General features: G+C 42.0%; 1 protein-coding gene across 2 annotated transcripts in view; it reads right to left on the bottom strand.

The window, feature by feature from the left end:
• The window catches only part of dgkh (diacylglycerol kinase, eta), a 50,212-nt gene that overhangs the window by 20,319 nt on the left and 14,035 nt on the right, over nucleotides 1-15,858 (bottom strand). For both annotated transcript variants that reach the window (XM_053328368.1, XM_053328367.1), the window contains 6 exons: nucleotides 15,238-15,318; nucleotides 7,278-7,382; nucleotides 5,317-5,449; nucleotides 1,917-2,023; nucleotides 1,209-1,334; nucleotides 231-333 (listed from right to left, as the gene is read on the bottom strand). In XM_053328368.1, the coding sequence (XP_053184343.1) occupies nucleotides 231-333; nucleotides 1,209-1,334; nucleotides 1,917-2,023; nucleotides 5,317-5,449; nucleotides 7,278-7,382; nucleotides 15,238-15,318 (655 nt within the window). The remainder of the gene's footprint in view (nucleotides 1-230; nucleotides 334-1,208; nucleotides 1,335-1,916; nucleotides 2,024-5,316; nucleotides 5,450-7,277; nucleotides 7,383-15,237; nucleotides 15,319-15,858) is intronic.

The following is a 15,858-nucleotide window of genomic DNA, read 5'->3' as shown; positions in this document are numbered from 1 at the left end:
GACATCTGGCATCAACCTTTGACCCTTCGAGTGAGTCAGCATGATTGCATTGGTCTGTATGCGTGTGGAGGGGTATGACTTCAGTCACTTGATGCAAACCAGACTTAATATCATTTGAAAGGGGATGGCTTATGCAACTGGGGAGAAAAGCCAGGAAATGAATGTAAGTCTGCATAGATACCCCAAAAGTGACTTAGGTAAGTTTGTGTGTGTCTGTGTGTGGTGCCTACCGTCTGAGTCAATGCTGTTGAGCGCTGTAGGAGGAATGATGGAGACTTTGCACTGACCAAGAGGACACTTGCGAGGGTACAGGTCCATACAGGCTGTGTGCACCTAGAACAACAACAGCAAATATGACAGAAACATTCAAGACTTTGTTGTTATTTCTATCACACTGATGTGCAAGTGCAATGACCAACATTTCTATTCATGGTGATTGAAAGGGAGCAGGATAATGAATTATTTTACATGTTGCTTTATTGTTACTTGGATAATACATTGATAATTCAACAATTGAAAGCTATTCATTTGGCTAACACTGGTACATTTATGCCGGTGTATGTGCATTATCCATGAAAAAAGTGAGAAATAGATTATCATAAAATCAATACATCCAAATACATATTCATGTATATGCACACATTTCCACAAACAAAAATCAAAATATGACCAAACCTAATATACAATACAACAGTAGTGTGCAATTGAGTGACTTATTACAGTAGGTCATCCACTGCGAATAATTAGTCAATAGGAAATATGGTTATAACAATAACAAAAGTATAAATGTGAGAGATCATTCCAGTACCATCCACCCATTCTTTCTGATTATCAGGGTCTGGGTCATGGTGGCAGCTGGCTAGAAAACCAAATGAATGGATGGCTAACTGAAAACACGACCACAGAATACTAGACCTTCCCTCAAGATCCAACAGTGAGAAACATATAACCAGCATGTGTTTATGAAATGTTAGGGCCTAACTGTGCAACTGCAAATTGAATTTGAACAACACAGTTCAGTCAATTTGAAATAAAAGACAATCACGCTACATGCAATGCTGAGATTAAGCTTTCTGTTGTTTAAATGCCCTTACAACTCTGATTCAAATGATCAGCTACTTCATTTCATTCTGTTTAAATACCAATGTGATGTAGCGAGGGGGCAAATTAAGCATTTACAATTTATGCGTATGTGACAGATGTCTTACCATAGCTTTGCACCACAGGCAGCGCCAGTCCTGCAGTCTCAGTACGCTGCCACATGTCTTATCACACACGGCACACTTGGCACTGACAGGCAGGTTTCCTTCCAACCACTGGTGAGGCATAGCAATCTGCAGGTTCCACACACACAAAGTTCAAGAAACAGGAAACACTTTGAGCTATCTACTTTCATCCGTCATGTCTAATGGGAGCACTTTTCTCTATTGCTACTGGTTGCACATTTCTCCCCTTTATCCCCTGATAAATCCGTGCACATGAAAAAAAACAAAAAACACATTGAATCACACACACTTAAACACAACAGGGTTGAGCAGATGGTGGCTGTAGTTCTGCATCAATATTCACTATCTTTAATTAAAACAAGCCTTTTGTTTTGGGAAAACAATACAAGTATTGTGATTCAATGTTTCCTCTAAATTTTATTGTTTCTTCGCCTGAGCAAAAGCCTTGAAAACATCATTTCAACCACCAAAGGTAACAAATGTTCCACTGAAAACAAGACTAACACGTTCTCACACTAGTTAGCAGTTCCTAAAGGCATGGTGACCTAATGTGTAACAGTGTGGGGAAACTCTGAAACACACAAATACCTTTAAAAAAAAAAAAAAAAAAAAAAAAAAAATCCAGAATAAATAAACAAATGAATAATTTCACACACACACACACACACACACACACACACACAAACTTACCCCATCCTCATCTTCAATAATATCTTTCCCTATGGAAGCCAGGGTCGTCCATTTACAGTTATTAGTGGCTCTGACAGCGCAGCGTTTGTGGGCTTTGAATTTGCACACTGAAAAACACAAACAGGTACACATCTGTCAGTCTGACCATGTTTTCCACCTTTTACAAGCACACTCAGTGGCTTCATATTTTATTGCTGCATTAGATGGATACAGCTGAAGAGTAAAAAGAATAAAAAATGAATTGCATTGCAGTAAATGGTTGTGAACTCACTCTATTTTCTTTTTGATTAAACTGTATTTCATTTTAAAACAAATAAAATGTTAATTATATGAGGGAAAGAAATAACAGAAATAATAATCATAATAATAGTAGAGGTAATTAAGAGGTCACTGTTAAACATTCTCAGGCTAACGGCTCATAATGCAAAATGTCATCGATTTTTATAGATGTTTTTTTTCCCCCCACAACTTGAAAAACATTGGACACTGATGCATGATTCAGAAACAGACACACCCCACAAAGTACAGCGTTCTAATGAATCAAGCCCTAATGAGATGTCAGTAGGCGTAATTACTAACCTCTCTGAGCCTGTTCTGCACTTATGTATCTGACAGATAAAAGGAAGGCGTGAGGACTTCGCTCCAAATCACAAGTCTCAATCTATTTATCTCAATCCAGCAGCAGGAAGTCAGGCTAAGAGAGAGATCTGAGCCTCGGACCACACAGGACCGATTGATCCAGCGCCATGTTACAAGATACCTGCTGTACAGTACTGTCTGGATAAAATAACACAATACCACTCTCATATCTGTTGTTAAATATAGAGCTGGAGCAGGAGGCAGTGGGCTTAGCTCAGCATAAGGAATGGAAACAGAGGGAAACATCTAACTTAGTTGTTTTCCAAAGGTTAAAAAAAGTAACTACAGCACCTCTTGTTCTTGTTGTTAGAAATAAGCTCCATCATTAGTGAGCTTTAGTGGGGCAAGCTGTTCCCCCTCCTGTCTTTGTGTTCAGCTACAATGTCTGTCTATCCCTGACAAACAGCTTAAGTAGCAATGAGTACAAGAATGAGACAAGAATACAATAAAGCAACTTTTAAAACTATAATATGAATGTTGTCAAGGTATAGGCGCACTTTGCATGCATGAGATGCTACCGACTGTGACACTGGGAGAAGCAGTTACACATTTGACTCTAATGTACTTGATGTAGGTTGCTCTGAATAAGAAGCACGAGTAAAATGTAATTACACTGTAACATGAATATTTCCCAATGAAGATGTATAGGCAGAGAGAGATTGCTCTCGCCTTTTTCTCCATTAGGGATAAAGCACTTAGGAGACTCATGAATAATGTCTGTACTCTGGGGAACTTTGCTTCCAGCCACCCCACCCTTGCTCATACACAATACTGACACGCACACACACACACACACACACACACACATCTTGTCATTAAGCAGTCTACAGATATACAAACTCAGTCAAAGTCATATCCGGGAGCAACAATCGATGTTTCAATCTAGTCTACCGCTAAATGCTGTTAGAGAGCATTAGTAGAACATTATGAGAATACAGAGGACATGATACCGCTGCCTGTTAATGGCCAGACTGAACCCTGAGCATTCACAAAGCAGACTGGAGCACAACATTGTGTGTATGTGTTGGTGAAATAGAGACAGAAAGGCAGAGGAGTTTGTCTATGTGTGTGTGTGTGTGTGCGCCTGTGTGTGTGTGTGTTTGAAGCTAGGTAGCACAAATCAATCCCCACCGACTGTCCTGCGCAGGAAATCGAAGGGAAATTTAAGCCGTGCTGATTGCTGTGAAACTGTTTGGCTGCCTGCTCTCTACGTTTAATAGAGACACTTTCCTCCTCGCGTCTATTTTTTTTTCTTCTCTCCCTCTTTCCACCATTATCACCTACTGTTCCTCTAATTCTCATGGGTGATACTCTTCTTTTCACTGTCTCTCAGTTTGCCTGCAGTCACCTGTCAGCTCTTGTGAGATTGTACCGAACAACTTCCGTGCTCAGTGTGGATCTATAACTAGCTATATCCTAGCGTTATATATATTAACAGTGAATAAAATGAATCTATGTTGAAAGGAAAGTGCAAGTGAACGGCTATGAAGGCAATACAAAGCTCCATTAACTACCTTGTGTCCATTGTGAACTCTGACTCTCATGTTTTGATGAAGCGATCTTAATTGCATTTCCTATTGGTTAAAATTGTGTGTGTGTGTGTGTGTGTGTGTGTGTGTAGATGGAAATGAACTGATTTAGATCAGAAGAGTTAGATGTTGCTCTAATGAGTTGGTCCTCTCTCTCTCTCTCTCTCTCTCTCTCTCTCTCTCTCTCTCTCTCTCTCTGTCTCTCTCTCCCTCCCTCTCTCTCTCCCTACCTCTCTCTCTCCCTACCTCTCTCTCTCTCTCTCCCTCTCTCTCTCTCTCTCTGCATCTCTCTATGGTTCTTTCTTTTGCTTTCTGATCTGGATATGAGAGGGCTTCATTGTAGTGGATAATGAGCACTGAGCGGAGAGGCTGTTACTGCCCCACACACACACACACACACACACACACACACACACACACACACACACACACACACACACACAGCCCCCAATAAACATACACACACAGCTAAACAGGCATACACGTATCTGCACGTGTGGGTTAAAATGTGTGCACACATACGGTTGAGATCCGCCCAACACTCATAAATTAAAATAGGATGAGGATGTGCATGTGGTAGTCGTGTGAGTATTTGCTGTCTGTCGCTGACACTTTACACCAGCTAAAAGAAAGCAAAAAATAGTGTGAAACCTCCCATGGCCCATTCCCCTTAACACCCCTCTTCCCTGTTCCTTCACAGATGAGGTGAGGAGATGTGGCGTCATTCACAAGAACATTTTTTTTTTTCATGATAGTTGAATGGAGAGATGTTCTGATAACTCGAGTCAATGCTTATCTAACACTGTATGACATAAACACATGTGGATACGGGCAGAATATATATACACACACACACACACACACACACACACATGTGGCAGTTCACCACAAGATCTTTTCACTCCTTCTACTTCCTGCTTTGGCATCCCACTCTACAACACAGACAACACACACTCCAGCATATCCAATGAACATAGTTTTCTTATTTCAATGACTCACAGGTGCTTATGCAACATAGTACCATATGTCAATTAACAGGGCTGCAGTTCCAAATGATTTGTTGCTATGGTATATCAGACACTTAGTCCATCTGCATTACCAGTAATGAGATATAGAAATGAGCAAGAGCTGCTTCCAAAGGCCACAGATTAAAGAGTGTTATGTAAGAAAACAGTGCATGTGTATAATGACAGTAAGACAGTATGTCGTGCTCGTATCTTTGTTACACTTACCTTCACAAGAGAGGCCGTGGGACGTGACCCCAGACAAGCTATCTTTACAGACGTTGCAAAAGGTGGGCCGTGCATGGGAGCAGGCGTACCAGTTGTGCATCCCTGAGAAATGTTCCACATTAAACTGTGCCGTCTGGCAAAGGAAAGGTTAAAAAAGGTTGGCAGCACTGGGATGACAGTCACAGAAAAGGCAAGCACAGTGCACTACATCATCATAATCATAACACAATATATACAGTACTGTGTCGAATCTGCAGTAGGTTTATATTACAAATGGCTCTAATTACTGCGTGTTGTTTTTCTAAACTTTTTACTGGGTTTAACATCATGAAATATTAATAAAAAAACAACAGAAAAATGCATGCGTCTACTTGTTTCCAGCAACAGACATAACTCAACACATTTCAGTCTTAGTCCATTCATTCCTAATAATAATAATTTTGTGGTAGCCATATTTTTCTCACTTTGTACAGATGCTTGTTTTTTTCTCTTACTTTCTATTTTTCAAATTGTTATGCACCACTACACCAACGCAAATTTCTCCTATGTGAAAACTTATTTGGCAATGAATCTGATTCCCGTGATGATACTGCCTCGGAAACTGCCTGACACAGCAGGGCTCTGAAGGAAAAACCCCTCCGCTGGCTCCACTAGTCATTAGTGACTCTTCTGCTCCACGACTTTAGAAAAGTGACACCTGGTCAGGAAAAATTGAACGCTTCTGTGTACACAAGAGTACGGGGAGCCACTGTGGAGTGCGAGCTAATGTGAGTAGTGTATTGTACAAGTGTGGGCGTTGCGTCTGCAGTAGTTGGCGCAGCCCTGGATGCAGCTCTTGTTTCATAAGTAGAATTGTAACAGGTGCTTATAAACTGGGACACTAAAAAATTCTTCCCGTGATACATAACAGAACACGGTAATTAAATGCGGGTTGTGCTGACATCTTGGCAGGGGTGTGTGTGTGCGCATTCACGTGTACATATGTGTGTACCCTGTGGTGAGTGAGCTCTGGGGGTGCTGCTGCATTGCAGTGAAGTAAGGGGGTGAGGGATGGGGTCTTATATAAGATTTCCCTCCCAAATCAAAGCTATTAACATGCAGTACTGGCTTCCTCCTGCGCTCCCCTTCTCCCTGCGCTCGCCACAACCTGTCACTGTCAACACATAGCCTAGATTCAGACTCTTGCTGCATCTTTCACTGACTGTGGAATATTTGAAACATTTACAGGTCTGTCACAGTTGCACATCGCTATAAATGTTGTCTAGATCCCAAAAGGATTGTTTTGGAGAACAAAGGTAAGAACTAATATGGTGTTTTGGTATCTGACTGGACAGCTGACACCATCACCCTCCTGTTATTATTAACTAGTGATTCATTAGAGTCACCAAAATCAAAGTGAATCAAACATGCTTTATGACAGTCAGCATGAGTGTGAGTTGTTGTGTGTCTTCTTGACTGTGTCTCAGTATCTCTGACTCTAGAGTGCACCTGTTATTGTCTATGTGCATCCATGGTGGTGGTGCTCTGGAGCTCTGGAGCTGAATATGAGTGTATGGCTTCTATTGCTGTACATCATGCTACAGTACATAACATGCAAATCTAATTCCCACAACACTTTACACGCCCATCTGGTCTCACCACCAAGTCTAGATAACACTGATGGTGAAACCTTTTGTAATCATACTACACTATCTTTGTACATTCACTTCTAGAAACATCCTCTTGTAGGATTATTCAGGAAAAAAAGAAAAAGCTACATTTTTGTTTTCAAAAGAGGATACGCCTAATCATAGAGCTATTGTTCCTGCGGCACTATCTCTTATCACTCCCCATCTGTCTCTGCTTAGGCTCACCAAACACACATAAACACACACATATACACACACATATACACACACACACACACACCAACAAACTTGCATGGATCTGTCTATCTGTTGATTTGCAAAAGGGACTCTTACCTCGTAATGCTCTCTGGACTGGACGGACTTCAGCGAACTGATCCAGTCCTCCATCTCTTTCCTGTTCTCGGCACAGAGGATGAGCCTACGGAACGGAGTGATCACCTGGAGGGAGAGTGGAGGGATATGAGCGCCGGTGAGAGAGTGATACAGATACTCTAGATAGACAGAAAAAAGGGGAAAGAGAAAGAAAGATGAAGGTTTTCTGTGCTTTCCTCCTCAGCCTGCGGTGCCACTGAGAGAAGAGAGCAATCGACTCTGTCTTTAAGGAAGAGAAAGGATGAGAAGCCCCCTCCCTCTCTCTCTCTCTCTCTCTCATTAACTCTCGCTCACTCATCCCTTAACACCTTCTTGAGTTGGTCCTTTCCTTCACTCCTGCATTTTTTCCCCCCTGTTCTCTCAACCCTCTCTTTCTCTCGCTCTTAGCTCTTCATGCTGCTTTGAGGCAGATATGTGCTGACAGGCGAAGCGCCTCAGTAAAGGCTAAGAGCTTCTCTCCCCCTTTGCCTCCCCCTCTGTTGTCCTCCCTGTGTGTGTGTGTGTGTGTGTGTGTGTATGTGTGTTTAAAGGACAGTCTCCCTGTAGATAACCCTACAGACATACAGCACCCTTTCAACACCCCATCACTTATTCATGCTCCCTCATCTCTTCTTTCTCTCCAACTCTTTCTAACTCACCGTGTCCTTATGTTATCTCTCTTCACCTTAGAAACAGAACCGAATAGACACACAAACACACATACACGCACACACGGGAAGAGAACATACGGAGCAAATATTAGCTAAATAGTGTAATGTCATCAAATCAACAATAAAAAGGGCCTCTGAGAGCTATAAAACAAATATTTTCACAGGATTTTGTACTAGATTATTGCTCTAAACAGTAATCAAACTGCTCTTTTTAATATGTATTTAATTGGCTGCTTCAATCAAATTACACTGAGCTATTAAAATCATACATAAAAACACACATTCACCAGGAAGTCAAAGGAGACACAAATGAACAGTGATAAAAATGTGTGAAAAGTAAAAGGCGGCTACTGCAGTTCTTTGGTTTGGTATTGTGATGATGAACAGAGAGCTCCTTTAAAGTCTCTTGTATTTTTTTGCTGCGATATTGTTTACAGCTGTTACTGAAGTATTCTCTTAATATCAACTATTTGTGAGTGCAAGTCATCTCATTGCTCACAGTTTATGTCTGGTGTCGCTGTTTGTGACCGCCTCAGACTTGCACCTGCTTTCCCAGATGTTACATTTCAACTGAATTTTTCCCCCTCAGTCATCAATGATAAATCAGAAGCTGTGGCTACTTGTTTAAAACTGTATTTCCTCCTCCCATATTTTGCATCTCTAAAAAGGAACACCATGAAATATAAACTGCCAGAGACCAAAGACGCATATTTTACAGCTGTTCTGATATTGTAAATACAGGCAAAAGCTATTTGACTGATCAGCACCTCATGACGGGACAGTAGAGCTGTATATATCTCCTTTTATATATACACCGCAGCTTTTACAGAATCAGCATTCATTTTTTTGTGAATGAAAGTCTTGTGAAAGTCTTGAACTGTAATTAACTTCCCATTATATGGTCTGTTTCATTGTGTGCCGCACACCATATGTTGTATTCTTTCTTTATTTATTTCATTCTATTCTTGAATTACACTCATTTAGGCAATAACCTGCCCAGTTTACACATCCTGTAGACTAAACACACATTCACACCAGTCACAGAAAGGTGGAGTGAAACAGTGTAAAGAAACTGTATTCTCTTTGCCCTGAACGATTTTGTGATGATGTAAGTCATTTTTTCAGAGGGCTATTCCGCTCTCCTACCAACCCCCCCCCCCCCCCTCTCCGCACCCTTCTTTCTGTTCAGCGCAGAGTCCTGTTTAGACCAGTAGCACCTGAGGCTTTTACAAGGTGTGGAAAACAGCAGGTGCAGAACAAACACCAACATTACTGTGCATGTGCGTGTGTGTGTGTGTGTGTGTGTGCTGGGGTGTTCAAGTTATATCTGCAGCCACACAGCTTTCTGCATAAAGCCTCCTGTATTAAGCTAACCATCTGGTATTGAGGCACATGTTCCCAACAAACAAAGCTGTGGTAGAACGTGACATACGTTGTATTATTTAACAGATACATAATTACCTCCAACATTAAATGCTATACCAGTGGAGTCAGCTTTATGGAAATTACCAATTCAATATAATAAGAATAAAACACACAAAGTATATAATGCAGTAGAGGCTACAGTACATAGTTATACTGTTTGCCTGACTCCTGGCCTCTCACCTCTTGTTGTCATTAACACTGCACTCCCACATGCAGCCATTAAGAGATAAGAAGCGGCAGGATGTCAGTAATTTTCGATGGGAGTCTGCATGAGAGAAGGCGCCTGTGTTCGAGGTGTGAAGATGCAAAGCAGCATCAGGCGGAGAGTTGTGAACACTGGGCATCGACTTAGATGAAACAATAGTCTACCAAAGTGAACTAATAACACAGCAGATGACAATCAAGTCAACCAATCAGTGCAAACCAGGGTGCAATCATGCATCTGGTTAATCTTTTATTTTTCATAAATAATTAAATATTCGACAACATACCACAGTACTTACAGTGCCTTTTAATATTTCAAAAGCTAGAAATGATACAGAAAACGTGGCTTTTTAACACGAGAGTCTGATTACATGCTATCTCCCTTCAAATGGTGACAGTTTTAATTATTTTTTGACATTATAGTCTATTTGACAGCTTTAACAATGATGAAAATAGTTGGATGAAAACTGGGGAGTGGATGCTGGTCTGTTTGGTGTAGAGCATCTTGCCATGTTAACATCTGGCCAGGGACAATGGATGAAAAGCTGCCATCTAGCATAACTCTCATTTACAGTTCTTTCTTTCTGTTAATCAAGGGTAAAAAAAAGATTTAAAAAAAATAAAGAAATAAAGAAAAAAATGTTCCTTGATAAGTCACTCATCCCTAATCCATCCCATGACCTTTTATCAATATGAGCTTACTCCTAAGTCTTAAAAACAACATGTCATGTCATGTCCCTGTGAGCTCTGCGTGTGTATGACCAGTGTGTGTGGGAGTGTTTTTTTGTGTGTGATATTTGTCCTTTCCCTGCCCTCGCTTGATATTAAAGCTAATCACATCAGCATTCTTCCTCCTTTATTATATAAGTGGAGACAACGACTCCCAAATTAGTGAGGGTGTGTGTGTGAGAGAGTTTATTCAGCTGCTTGTGTGTTGAGTGTTTGCAGTTCATATTTAAGTCTCCAACCGATCAGCTGTTACTGTAACACTCTTTCACCATGTAAAGAGTGATTGGTCTTTCTCTCTTTTATTGCTCTCTCTCTCTCTCTCTTCAGATTATTGTATGTTTTTTCTCATCACAATACAAGCTTCCATCAGGAACAGTGGAAAGGATTAGCGTGTGTGTGTGTGTGTGTGTGTGTATGTGTGTGTGTGTATATATATGTATGCCCGTGTGCAAACTGATCCCTTTGGACATAGATCATCCTGTCTTTCTGCTTGTGTTCTGTGTCTTTGCAACGGGGGTAGTAATAAATTGGTTGCCAGGGGAAACAGGAACAGCCGTTTCCAAAAATGGCTCTAGGCATCCCTCAAGTATGGAAAACCTCCCTCGACGACTGACCTTCAGATCTGTATATATCATACGAGTGTGTGAAACATGACAACAAGATACTCAACGGCACCTACATCTGAAATTTTACCAGAGCATGTGGTCTTAAGTCTCATTAGTTTTTTCGGAGAGAGGAAAATAGCATAACGATGAACTGATAATGAGGGACACCCGTCACTGTTGTCATACACGCACACACAGACGCACATGCAAAGGCGCATGATAGAAATACAGTCTCCTCTGGGACCTGCAGCACAATAGCAGAGGAGGTGGAACGGAACAGTCACAGCTGCTCACTCCCTATAACACACACACACACACACACACACACACACACACACAAACACACAAACACACAAACACACACACAAGCAAACACACACAAGCAAACACAAACACAAACACGCACAGTAATTGTCTGCAGCTTTTGCATTCAGACTTATTAACCACGCGACAAATCGGAGCGCTGATGTGCACGATTCGAAAGCTGGGCGGAATTTCCTTGAGATTCATTTCATGGGTTTACAGTGGGCAGTAATAACCGAGCCAATCTAATAAACGTGAGTGAGTCAGTGAGAGAGGCGGCGCGTCCCTGCTGAATGTGTAATGAGTTCTGGGTTTGGTGGGGTGGGCTGCGCTCTCTCTCTCACGTGGACTTCAAGGTGCTGGTGCTACCGCTCCGCGCTACAGCAACACTGCCTCATCCTATATTCACGCAGGCTCCTTTCCTATGCACGAGCAAAACACTGGCTTAAACAACAACAACAACAACAACAACATGGATGTGAGCGCTGAATGGATCCCATACATGTACACGCCTACATGTACATACACACACAAACACTTTCACCCCTATATAACTCATTAAAACCACTCTTTATACATTACATCTGTCGCATTTCTTTTTTCTATGTAAAAGCGTGTATTTGTATTGTCCCTATTAAATAAACAAATAAGATGCCACAGATGCCTTGTAGTTAAGTGACAGAGACCCATTTTGTATAATAGTTACTGCTGAAGCCTTTATAATAAGCATATGCCTGTCTACTCTGTACAATACACTAGAGAAAAGCAGAAAGAATGAGACGATGAAAGCCTAATTAAAGTCTAGTGCCTTTAAAGTATTCCCTATGATGCTGGTAGGTCCCATTCTTTCTAAAGGACTCCAACGGGGGTCCTTTGTGTCCGCTCTGAGAAAGCACATGCACACGTGTTAACCACGCAGGGCAGACATCTGCATAGAGTCCAACACAACTGAGCATGTATCGCTATGGCATCTCAGTCCTGGCATGAGTCAACTGCTCGTTCAAACCGTCACATCACTCAAAGTAGCACCAACCTGCATAGAGGACGCCAGCAGCATCGCAGCATCACTCATCCTCAGAGGGGCGACCGACAGACAGACACACAGACACACAGACAGACACAGCGGGACAGACAAAGCCAGACGGAGACTGCTGAATACTCTGCACAGTCGGAGCAAAGCTCTGCAATGCCTCCACTGCAGTGGTCTTTCTCTCTCCCTCCTTCTCCCTCTATTTTGCCACCCCCCCCTGCCAACCCCAACCCCCCCCACCACCACCACCACCCCTTTCCTTCCTTCCCTCTCGCTCATGATCGCATAACCTGTCTGATGAAGCCTGGTCTCCCCCTGTCGGTGTGCGTGACTGTGTCTGGGTTGATTCACATTCGAAAGATTTGCATGTGTGCGTGTAGCTGCTGCAGGTGAGCTACACCACTCAGCAGGAGGTCGCGTTACCTTTGGTTTTATGTTTCACTGCTCCTTCCAGCTCAGTCGCATCTGTCTTCATTTCCTCTCCACTCTCCTTCTTTTTTCATCTGCGTCCGTCTTTCCTCTCCCGACTCTCAGCGCTCGCTCTTGCCTCGCTCTCTCGCTCAACCTCTCTCCTTCTCTTTTCCCCCCTTGGGAGTATGTGTGCAAGTGCAGTCAGCGACGGTGTGACATCACTCCAGGATTTCCTCTAGTGCGCTACCTTGCTGTGTCTTTTCCCTTTGCCATTTTCTACTGCTCTGCAGTCATTCACCCATCAATCATTCTTGTAATGTGCTGTATTCCTTTTACGCTCTTCTTTCATCTCCATCTGGGTGTACATTGCTCAACTATTTGTCTGTATTTCTGTCCTTGTGCTCATCCTCTCCCTCACTTCCTCCGCTCTTTCCTCATTCATCATCATCCCCCTCTCCTTCACCTCCCTCTCCCCATGTCTGTGACACGCTGATGCTCATAAGGACATGTTGAGCATGGACAAATAACTTGGCTTGTTTATGAACTCCACATCTCATACACACACAAACACATACAGTCATGACCGTACACACATGTGACAAGCGCATTTAATCTTATTTATGAATCTGGCTGACGTTAAGCCATCCTAAGCAGCCAGCGAAGCATTTCAAGGAGTTGCTATAAATAGCTGCGTGCTCTCCTCTGGGCACTGTTCTCCTGCCTACCTCCTCCTCCCCCTTGTTTCTTATTATAGCAACACCCAGGGAGAGGAGAGACATTTATAGAAAGGACAAGGCACTACTAGCTCTTGCACTGTCTGTTTGGATCCTTGCCGCTCATAATACTCGTATTCATGTGCCTCCACTTCCCACACACGCTCACGCAACTCAGCTGCTCATTCTTCTTCCCGAACGAGCATCCATTCATAGTAACATCGCTCATTTTCTCATGGTAGATGTGTTCTGAGCAGCATATGACATAACATACAGAGCAACACTGGGTAATGTATCAAATTATCATCTAAATATAACCAGGACTGGTATTTTTAGGTGTACAATACGCTAGGTGAATCATTTTCCTAAAAAGGGCAAATGCTGCTTTCCTGTAAACCCTGATGGATCTCTAGCTGCATGCATAATGGCTATAAGTGTTGTCCACTGTGACTGAGTGCAGATTAGAAAACACAAGTACCTGTTGTCAATATGCAATTAATAGGACTCCATGGAATAGCTTTGGCATTTTAAAAACGTGCTCAAACCAGCTTAGGTCATCCCTGAGACATCATTCAGTGCTAAAAATAGAACATACTGTCAATCAGAGGGCTGCGGAGACATTGAATCAACTCAAGATGTACTATTCTGATCTCCACAGGGGGCAGAAAAATGTAAGTATCACAAAAAAAGGAGGGACACTGATTATGATGACATATTTTGATGATGTTCGTCCAAGCTACATTACGCAAGTTCTGGAAACCAATTTAGTGCTAGCATGAGACCAAGCAGAAACTACCATGGCTTGAGACTGAAGCCAAGTACTTTAAAAAGGGCAATGCTGGCTTCGATCTACTTCTCTCGAGAAATACTAAATCAATAACTTTTTCAACAAGATGTTATCATCTCTATTGCTAAATTCAGGGCCTCTAATAAGTGTGCTGGTGGTCATTTTGGAAATGATTGCTATGTTAATAAGATTTGAAGGCTTATACCAACTTTGATGTGGGGGTTGATTGACAGTTCACTCACCTGCTGCCCTCCCTGGCTATGGTACTCGCACTGAGTCGGACTATTGTTACAATTTTTGGTGAGTTAAATGTTACTTGAGTAAGACACCTGCACTTGTACCACAATGTGGCTAAAGTAGGTAACGCTAGGCCCTGGCTCCAAACAGAAAAGATGGCACCGGCTGTAAGCAGCAACTCTGATGTCACACCTTGCTATGTCTATCTTTATATGAAGGCAAGAAGTGCGTTGTTGATTAATACCTAAGACCTCCCTCTTCTGACTTGGGCCTTCTCTGATTGGCTAGATCGAAGAGGCTCACTTCAAAAATTGAGACAGACATATCTCTGTATTGCTGCCGGGCTGTACAATGAGCCTGTGTTACAGAGGTCTTTAATAACACCTCTCCACATTAAGATATGTTTTAAAGCATATTTTATATTTCAAAAATGTACATACTGTAGCTTTAAATCAACTGTTCATTCTTTGACATCTAAAGTTGAGTACAGTGACTTCAGTAAATCAAGATGGCATCTATTAGTTTTCAAACACCAGATCAATCATCCAACCTAAAACTGACCAAAACATACAATAATGAAAGAAATGAATTGTCATTTTTATGATGATCAGTTACCATAAAATGAAACTATCACTATGGCAATATGGGGGATCTACACTGCACACATAATGCTACTCACCAACAACATGCTGTGACACACTCAAGTCTCATTGCTTAACAAGTGCCTCTGCACGTGACCACCCCCCCCCCCCCCCCCCTCCAGCCCCCCACACCCAGCCCGCCACCCAGTGTTTGTGTGTGGGTGTTAAGATGACAATTGCACTCACTGTGAAGCTGTTGTTGACATTCTTTGTGCTGGACTCTGCAACGCTGGCATCGGATAGGTCCACCTCGTCAAAGATAAGGGACTGCAGAAAAGAGGAAGTGCGGAGGGGGCGAAAGACAAGAGGAAAGTCCACAAAAAGGTGGATAGAAAGACAGAGACACAAAAGAGAACAAGAGAATGAGTCTTTGGATAATATTTGTAATGCAGGGTTGTACTTAGCTTATTGCAATTTCTTTACTAAAGTATGAAGAGGATGGTGACTGGTCACAGCAAAGCAGACCTAGAATGGGCAGATGAAAGCTCTCAGTATTAAATGGAAGCTAGGGCAAAAGTCATGAAAAGACAGACATGAAAGGGAAGTAGTTAAACCCCCGTCATATTAAAAAAAACATAACCCACACTATTGTTTTGCAGTTACATCTATTTTTGGATAATGCAACACTTCCAAAATACTTCTCAAGGCTGGAAAATGGCACTAAATGAGTATCATCTATATCCTATAATTTGCAGTAAATGATACAATGTAAAAAGGAAGCTTGAGGAATTGCAGGGTTTGGAAAAAAATAAAGGAAACAACAGATGTGCTTTCAGCTTTTGCCGAGGTTCTGACCCACGCATGTCA

Source organism: Scomber japonicus, chromosome 11 (assembly GCF_027409825.1).
Source record: "Scomber japonicus isolate fScoJap1 chromosome 11, fScoJap1.pri, whole genome shotgun sequence".
Lineage (NCBI taxonomy): Eukaryota > Metazoa > Chordata > Actinopteri > Scombriformes > Scombridae > Scomber > Scomber japonicus.
This window is presented reverse-complemented; position numbering and strand designations above follow the sequence as displayed.